Genomic DNA, 8,213 nt, shown 5'->3' with positions numbered 1-8,213 from the left:
GGCAGGGGGTCCCTTGACCCCCAGGCTGGAGCAGTGACCAGAGAGGTGCCGGGGCGTCTTCAGCACCTTGGAGAGCGGCGGCGGGCGGAGAGCAGGGCGCACCAGGAGTGCGGGGTAGCTCTGGCCTGCCCCCCACCCCCACCCCGACCCTTCCAGGGTATTTGTGGAAGGCCTGCGGCAGTTGCCTTCCTGGGGGGCCGGGCTGCCCACCCTGCTCGTTTTATGGATGAGGAGACTGAGGCGTCGGGAATGAAGGGACCTGCCCAAGGTCACAGCTGGGGAGGACTGACCCCAGCTGCACCTGCGCTCTTCCTTTAACGCGTCACCCTGGCCCTCCCCAAGCACAGGTGCCTGGGGGTTGCAACTGCGATCAAAAAACGCGGCCTCTCTCCTCAAGGGGCTCACAGCCTAGTAGCAGAGGGCACATAATAAAGAATCCCGCCAAGTCAGAATTACAAACTGAGGATTCAGCAAATGTCAGCAGCTGGTGAGGCCCTCCTTCGCCCCCAGGCCTGGATTGCATGCCCAGGCACACATCCCAGGGGGTGAGGGGACCACACAGCCCTGCCCCCAGGGACTAGGACCCAGGGCAAGGTTGTGGATGGCAAACACAGACTCAGATGCAAGAAATTCTTTTATTGCATTGAAGGCTTTTCTGGAAGCCTGGAGGAAGCCAGGTAGACCCACCCTTCTTCCTCCAGCCCCAAAGGCAGTGTGAGCTTCTATTGTCTGTCCTGCCATGAAGTTTGGCTAAATGATGGCCCTGCCTCCCTTCCCTCCTGGAGGGACTGTGAAGGCTGTCCAGGGGTAGGCAGGGGCTGGGGAGTGTGAGGGCCCAGGGGTCAGAGGAAACCACAGAGGGCCTGGCCACACCTCCCAGGAACATCCTGAGTCAGAGGCTGGAGCCTGGGGTTGGAGCAGGTACGGGGTGGGGGGGTGTCAGCTCCAAGGTCAGGGTCCAGGGGGGATGCTCCTTCCCAGGCCCCCTCCAGAGGCCCCAAGCTAAAGGGAGGTGCAATGGAGGGCAAGTCTGCCCCGGGGCCTGAAGCCCAGCTCTCGGCACCCTGAGGTCTCCCCGCAAGGACAGAGACAAGTAACAAAGTGAAACCAGTAAGAAAACAAAAAGAATCCATGGTTTCTACAAAGAGCCCCGCCCTCCCCAGGCCCCCTGGTCAGCTGGGAACCACCTCGGTCTTCACTCTTTTGGGGGGCCTGCGGGGAGCAGGACTGTCCAGCCGCTCCCTTTTGGGGCTGGCGGGCCCGGAGCCGTTGTGCTGGGCGCCAGGCTCAGCTGTGGGCTCCTGCTTGGGGCTGGCGGGCGCTGGGCTGTGGAGCTGGGCGGGGGCCTCCTCCTTGGGCTCCAGCTTGGGGGTGGGTGGGCGGGGCAGGGGTGGCAGCGCCCTCTCCAGCACGCGGGGGCCGTCCCAGGCCGGGATCTCCAGGCCCAGATGCTTCATGAGCCGGGTCATGACCTCATCTACATAGCCGTGGATACGCAGGTCTGCGTGGCGGTCCTGCGGGGGGCGGGGACCGGTCAGGCGGAGGGAGAAGGCTTGGGGGGGCGTGGGGGGTCAGGGGTCAGGGGTGGGCTCCAGCACGTACGTGCTTGGTGGGCTGAAGGTTGACGATGACCAGCCGGCCTCCGCGGCGTTTGGTGGCGAGGGGCAGGTTCCCGCTGGGCCGGATTTGCAGGGAGGTGCCCAGCGTGATGGACAGGTCCGCGTTCCTGGGGCCAGGAGGCGGGATTAGCCTGAGCCCCTCGGCAAGGGTCTCTGCAGCCCTCCTCCTGCCCCACGAGGCTGGGGGCGGGCGGTCTCCAACACACACACCACCCCACCCTTGCTCAAATGCCATGGCTTCACTGCTCTGCTGACACGCCGGGGCCAGCCCTGGGAGCCCGGCTCACACAGCGCCCATCTCTGCCTGGGGGCCGGCTTGCCCCAGCTTCCCAGCTGCCCTGAATCCTGCCCGCCGCTTCCCTTCTGCCGGAGCCACCCCACCCCGTCGGCAGAAGTGGAGTTGCTGATGTGGGTGGGACCTTCCCCACTTGGACTCCTGGGTTCCAGACCTGGCTCAGTCACTTCCTGGCTGGGCAGTGTGGACGGAGGTGTCAGCTTGCTCCAGCCTAGGTATCCTCGTCTGTAAAATGGGCCCCGAGCAGCACCCACCCTGGGCTGTGGTGAGGATGGTGTGTGAGGCCTCTGGCCAGGGCCGGGGGCATGAGGGCTCAGTACACAGGAGCTGCCATTGTTACGGGGGAAGCGAAGCCCAGAGAGGGTGTGGGCCACCTCTTTCCTGATGTCTCCGGGGTTGCAGCTGGCTGTGTTTCTGCCCCTCCCCTGTCCACCCCACCCTGGGCTCGGTGGGGGTCAGACCTGCTGGCCTCATCGGCCAGAGTGAGGTCCCGGTCAGGCAGGGAGTCTTCCCAGTCCAGGATAGTGTCTCTCAGCTCCCCCCTGTATGGAGAGCGGGGAGTCAGCAGGGACACTGGCCACCTCCCCTGGGGACCAGGGCGTGGGGAGGGGCCGCTTACCTGCAGGCCCGCAGCCCCCTTGACTTGGCCACGGTGCAGAGCCGGCCGGTGGCCTTCAGGCCCATGCTGCCCACAACGGTGTCCCGGACGTACTGCCTGTGTCGGGAGAGGAAGGGGTCAGCTCCCTGCCTGCTCCCAGGTGCCTACCCTGCGGCCCCACCTGGGTGGCTCTTGCTTTTTGCAGGCAGCTGTTCTCCCAGGAAAGCGGGGGCCACATGACCAGAATCTAAGCATGAGGGGACATCTGGCAAACCCACCACAGGGGGGGCAGAGGGGGCCTCCCACAAAACAGCTGGCCTGGCTGCTTCAAAAGGTCCACAGCTCGGAAAACAGAGAAAGGTCGGGAACTGCTCCAGGTAAAGGAGACTAAAGAGATGGGACACTGGCATGCAGAGTGCCACCCTGGGTTGGACCCTGCACCAGGGGAAAAACAGCAACAATGGGAGGGAACACTGGGAACACAGATTGGGGATCGAATAGTCGCGTTTGTGGTTTTTACACTTCCTGACTTTAGAAACTGCACCGCGGCTGTGGAAGAGAATACCGTGGCTCGTGGGAGATGTCTAAAGGGTTTAAGGGGCAAAGGATAAGGAAATCTGCCCCTTGAACAGTAGAGCAAATCTGAACACAGAGAGAAGAGGAGAAACAAATTGTGGCGAAATGGTAACATTGATGAATCTAGGTCAGGGTCAGCAAACCATAGCCCTGAGGATCAAATCCGGCCCTCTGCTTCCCATTTTCGTAAATAAAGTTTTATTGGCACACGGCCATGCCCATTCCTTTAAGTGCTGTCTATAGCAGCTTTCACGCTACAGAGCTGATAGTCACGACAGAGATAGTCTGGCCCACAAAGCTGAAGGTATTTACCATCTGGCCCTGTACAGGAAAAAGTTGGGCATCCCCGGTCTAGGTGAAGTATGAGTTCATTGTATGGTTCTTGTGAGTTTTCCACCAGATAGAAGTTTTTCAAAATAAATTTAGAGAGAAAAAAAATTTGTTTTTAAAGTTGGGGCCCCACCTGTGCTCTGGTCTCAAGAGATTCCACCCGCAGGGGAGCCACATGCACCCACCACACCTGAGTTATTCACACCCGTAAGGCTGCTTGCCCAGCAGAGGGAGACACGCCCAGAGCCCTCCTGTTCCAGGAAGGCTCAGCCTTCCCAGAGCCAGAAGAATGCCCCGTCACACCCTGTTATGGGCTGAGTGGCGCCTCCCAAGTATTTTAGAATAAGACCTTATTTGGAAGTAGGGTTGTTGCAGATGTACTGGGTGGGTTCAGATGAGGTCACATTTGAGTAGGGTGGCCCCTAACCCATATGACTGGTGTCCTTATAAGAAGAGGGGACACAGGGACTTCCCTGGTGGTCCAGGGGGTAAGACTCTGTGCTCCCGATGCAGGGGGCCCGGGTTCGATCCCTGGTCGGGGAACTAGATCCTACACGCTGCAACTGCAACTAAGAGCTCGCATGTGGCAACTAAAAAAGATCCCGCATGCCACAACAAAGATCCTGCGTGCCGCAACTAAAGCCATAAATAAATATTAAAAAAAAAAAAAAAGAGTAGGGGACACAGACACACAGGGACACGGAAACGTGATAAAAGAGTCAGAGGTTGGAGTGATGAGTCTACAGCCAAGGATGGTTGGAAACCACGAGGAGCTGGAAGAGGCAGGAAGGATCCTCCACAACAGGGTTCAGAGGGAGCACGGCCCTGCCAACACCTTGATTGTGGACTTCGAGCTTTCAGACCCATAAGACTATCAGTTTCTGTTGTTTTAAGTTACTCAGGTTGTGGCAGTTTGTTACAGCACCTGCAGGAAATGAATACACCTCCTGGGAGGAAGATACGCCCCCAAGTCCCACGCTGGGAGGGTCACACCCTCGTCTCTGGAAACATCAGGTTCAACTCACAAGGCCCTTCTGCAGAGCCCAACCTGGGTCATCCACGCCTTGGGCCCCTGCCCCTACCCTCCGTGGCACTCACGTCTTACACTTGACACATTCTTCTACAAACATGTTTCCGTGAAGCTCTGCCAGCTTGTCCCTGTGGGAGGAGAAGGAAGAGGCTTAGTGGAGGAGATCCAGAGGGCTCAGGGCTGGAATCCCCCCCGGGACCAGGAAGAGGGGATCTCGATTCTCCAGACGTGCCCGCCTAGCAGACACTGACAGTGGCAGCTGAGCACCAAGCATTTCTCCTGGCTGAATCGCCACAGTGGCCTTGAGAGGGAGGGGCTGCCATCAACACCCGTCTTCCAGATGAGGAAACTGAGGCTCGGAGAGAGGGGCATCCTGCCCAAGGCTGAGCGGGGCTGGACGCAGGGTGCACCTGGGGAAGCCGGAGCGCACGTGCAGCCCGTCCACGTTCTGGCTGACCAGGAAGCGGAGGAGGCCCACGCGCTCCAGCTGCACCAGTGCCATGTGAGTCTTCGTGGGCCGTGCGTTCTCAAAGGTGGTGTCGAACTTGGGGGCCAGGCCCTGCTCCTCCATCGTCCAGACGCCATGGGGGCCCCTGAGGTGGCAGGTGGGAGAGACAGAGAGAGCTTAGGGATCAGGAAGAGAGGGGACAGAAAAGGAGACAGAGAAGAGGAGACAGAGAAACAGAGGCAGAGAAAGAGAATCAGAGAGAGACAGAGTGACATAGTCAAAGGAGGGGGTGGGGGAGGAAGGATGGAGAACGTGGTACACAAGGGCAGAAATTAACTATTCAATTCCACCAACACTTACTGCTGCTGCACTGAGCCTGGCCCTGCGCTGGGTGATGCTGGGGCCCTAGGGGACCCAGCCCTGCCCTCAAGGAGTCCTCCATCTTGTGGGGAGAGACATAGGTGGACACAGACCCTCCAGCTCTGTGGGGCTGGGGCAGAGGGAGGAACCCGGGGCTGGGCTGGCCCAGTAGAAGCGGTGAGGGCTCTTTGTGGAACTGTGGGAAGGCTTCCTGGAGGAGGCTGAGCTGTCTGTTGAACAGACAGGAAAGGGCCGGGCAGCTCAGACAGAAGAGGTAAGCAAAGGCCAGGGGGCTGGCAACAGCCTGTGAGTGGTCTGGGGGCTGCAGGGGCTGAGGTTGGAGAGCTGATCCAGGGCTAGGTTGGGAAGAGCTTTGATTTCCAGCCTGAAGTGCTTAGAACTCTCCTGTGTGGCAATGGGGAGCCATGGCAGGTTATTCACACCTTAAAATTCTAACATTCCTCCAAGAACAAGGAATCTGCTCTTCTGCTGTAAGAGTCTGCTCCGGGGGCCTGAGAGGCCTTAGAAAGAGAGTACAATTGTGCTAGGCCTGCCCTACAGGGTAGGGTTGCAAACTCAGCACCTACAGGGGCCACTCGGAGGCCATCAGTTAGAGACCCCTGCTTTTCAGCAAAGAGACTCTTGTCTAACACAGCCTGCCTAAAGTTAGACATTATCTGGCCTCACACCCTCACTTACAGGTGAGGAAACTGAGGTCCAGGTGGTTAAGCCACGTGTCCCAACAGAGGTCTGACAGAAAAATATTTGCAAGTGAGTATGGAGCTAATTGTCCTTGATATCAATTCTCCCCTTTTTCTCTGGTAATAACAGAACCCCACTACTTAGCCTTGCACAGTGAGCCTAGACGAAAGACTACATTTCCCAGCATCGTTTGCAACTAGGTATGGTCAGGTGACCAAGTTCTGGCCGGTGGAATGGAATGCTGGGTGTGATATAAAGGGACATGCTCCAAAGGAAGGGTCTTTCCCATCCCCAACACCCCAGGGGACTGACAGATCACCCCAGACTCAGCGGGAGGGAAGGCGGCAGGAGGGGTTCCGATGGCCACACATCTGTGAGCTCACAGGGAAGCCCTGCCTTGACTTCCCTCCATGCGCACGGACCTGAAGTCGGGGATGCCTGAGGCTGTGCTGATGCCCGCGCCCGTGTGGAACACCACGTTGGAGGACTGCCAGACCAGCTGTGCCAGCTCCCATACCTTCCGCTCCAACTCCTCAGGGGGGTCAAAGACCTGTTGGGTGGGAGAGAGTGGAAGGGAGTGAAACAGGAGGGAAGGGGGCAGGGCACAACCTTTAAAAGAATGACACAGCCGTAGGACGTAACAAAAACTGGTTAAAGGTCCAAGATGGCGGAAGATTCGACTTCCAGTAGACCTGGAGCCTCATTATACACTCATTGTAATACCTCAGCATATGCTAAATGTATTAACACCCACAGGTGCCAGGACAGTTCAAAGGCTAACCATAAATGGCCAAAAAGTGGGCGGTGGCCCAATTCCTGGAACTCCCCACCCCTTCCCCGAAATAGTTGGAATAATTCTCCCACTCATTAGCCTATGAAATTACCCAGCCCATACAAACTAACCACGCCATATTTCGAGGCCTCTCACCTTCCGATGTGGCCCCAGGGCGGAGAAAGTGTCTGGTGCATGGTAAGTGCTTAATAAATGTTTGTGGAATGAAGTGGAAACCAGGCAGAAGAGGAGTGGGGCTTCACACCACCTGGGAGCTCACTAATGCCTGACTCGGAAGGGACGCACTAGCCTTTGTGGGGCGGGGGCAATCTTCTCCCCCGTTTACAGAAGAGGAGAGGAGACCCAAAAGGAAGTGACCCCGCCAAGGTCTCAGTGTATGGTGGGGACTTCCTCTCGGCGTGGCTGGAGGGGTCTTTCTGACTTACATCCTCCAGGTTCCTCCCCAGCTCAAAACCCTTCCTCATCACACCCTCAGGACGGTGTCAGCTCCCCAGCTTGGCACTTGAGGCCCATCCTGGCCTGGTTCTGGTAACCTCTCTGGCCTAATCTGTTCTCCAAGTTTGTTTATTCCCACCTCCGCGCCTTTGCCCCGGTAGTGCCTTCCGCCTGGAACTACAGCCCCTGGTCCCCCATCAGAACTTCAGGACTTCCCGACGTGGGTCCTAGCCTCAGTCCCAGCCTGACCGACCCGGAGCTGGGCGTGGTCGCGTCCCCAGGCGCGCTGGGGCGTCACTTCCCGCCCCCTCCTCACTGGGAAGTCCCTCCCATTGTCTAGCTTCAGTGTCTCCTGATACTCCCAGAATGCCCGCTGCCAGGCGGCCCCGCCCAGCCCACGGCCCTGACGACGGCTGTCGGGACACCCAGCCGCGCTCACCTCGGGGAGGCCGCACTTGCCCTTGTCCGCGTACGGCGACAGCCCCGCCGCATAATTCACCGACATCCTCGAGACCCCCAACGGGAACAATAAAGTTTCCCTTGTTGCGGCCGCTTCCGCCGGAAACGGGGTGGGACGAGGAAGAAGGAGGAGCCGCCTTCTCATCCTCCGTACCCGGCCTTTTTCTCCCCAAGGCGCATGCGCCTCGCGCTGACGCCTCGGTCGCCATATTAACTGCTGGCAAGAGCAGCCAGCTTCCTACTGTGCTGGGGATGTGGAGAGTGGCGGGAAAAGGGCTGTCCAGTGACCCGGGCTGGAAACTAGGGGACTGCCCACGTGAGAGTTCTCTAGTCACCTCTAAAATGAGGGGCGCAAGCGATCGGTTCCCTCTTTCCCCTTTTTACAAATGAGTAAACTGATACTCCCCTTCCCCGCACCCCACCCCTCACAGGACAGAGCCTGAGAGAAGGGACCCAGGACTTATGCTTCGAGTCCAAGGTTCTTTCCCCTGCACATTTCATAAGTTTCTAAATTTACAAATGCAGGGTACCTGTGCATGTGTGCGGGGGCCGCAGGGGGTAGCAATTT

The 8,213-nt window shown here is 58.5% G+C and overlaps 2 protein-coding genes across 10 annotated transcripts in view; one reads left to right on the top strand and one right to left on the bottom strand.

Moving 5' to 3' along the window:
* Positions 1 to 642: 642 nt before the first annotated feature.
* SIRT6 (sirtuin 6) lies at positions 643 to 7,734 on the bottom strand. 4 transcript variants are annotated; one of them, XM_061190722.1, is made up of 8 exons: positions 7,626 to 7,734; positions 6,381 to 6,508; positions 4,859 to 5,041; positions 4,517 to 4,576; positions 2,534 to 2,629; positions 2,376 to 2,456; positions 1,603 to 1,726; positions 643 to 1,514 (listed from the first exon to the last, which is right to left on the bottom strand). In XM_061190722.1, exons 1-8 carry the CDS (start codon positions 7,689 to 7,691, stop codon positions 1,173 to 1,175), a joined length of 1,080 nt encoding a protein of 359 aa, XP_061046705.1. In that variant the 5' UTR covers positions 7,692 to 7,734; the 3' UTR covers positions 643 to 1,172. The 4 variants fall into 4 exon arrangements, with proteins under 4 accessions (XP_061046705.1, XP_061046708.1, XP_061046706.1 ...); XM_061190725.1 differs by lacking the exon at positions 7,626 to 7,734 and adding an exon at positions 6,887 to 7,000; XM_061190723.1 differs by lacking the exon at positions 4,859 to 5,041.
* ANKRD24 (ankyrin repeat domain 24) overlaps positions 6,848 to 8,213 on the top strand; it is a 26,687-nt gene continuing 25,321 nt past the window's right edge. For 5 of the 6 annotated variants that reach the window (XM_061190717.1, XM_061190711.1, XM_061190718.1 and 2 more), the window contains exon 1: positions 6,848 to 6,928. In XM_061190717.1, the coding sequence (XP_061046700.1) occupies positions 6,893 to 6,928 (36 nt within the window). In that variant the 5' untranslated portion in view covers positions 6,848 to 6,892. The remainder of the gene's footprint in view (positions 6,929 to 8,213) is intronic. The other variant, XM_061190712.1, reaches the window with a different exon arrangement.

This window comes from Eubalaena glacialis, chromosome 4 (assembly GCF_028564815.1).
Source record: "Eubalaena glacialis isolate mEubGla1 chromosome 4, mEubGla1.1.hap2.+ XY, whole genome shotgun sequence".
NCBI lineage: Eukaryota > Metazoa > Chordata > Mammalia > Artiodactyla > Balaenidae > Eubalaena > Eubalaena glacialis.
Note: the sequence above shows the minus strand (reverse complement) of the source record. Positions and strands in the feature narration are given on the sequence as shown.

Coding starts and splice junctions, on each gene's coding strand:
- SIRT6 (XM_061190722.1), bottom strand. CDS start 7,691: ATGTCGGTGAATTATGCGGCGGGGCTGTCGCCGTACGCGGACAAGGGC. Junction 6,509..7,625: donor GCAAGTGCGGCCTCCCCGAG/GTGAGCGCGGCT, acceptor CCCACCCAACAG/GTCTTTGACCCCCCTGAGGA. Junction 5,042..6,380: donor TCAGGCATCCCCGACTTCAG/GTCCGTGCGCAT, acceptor CTGCCACCTCAG/GGGCCCCCATGGCGTCTGGA.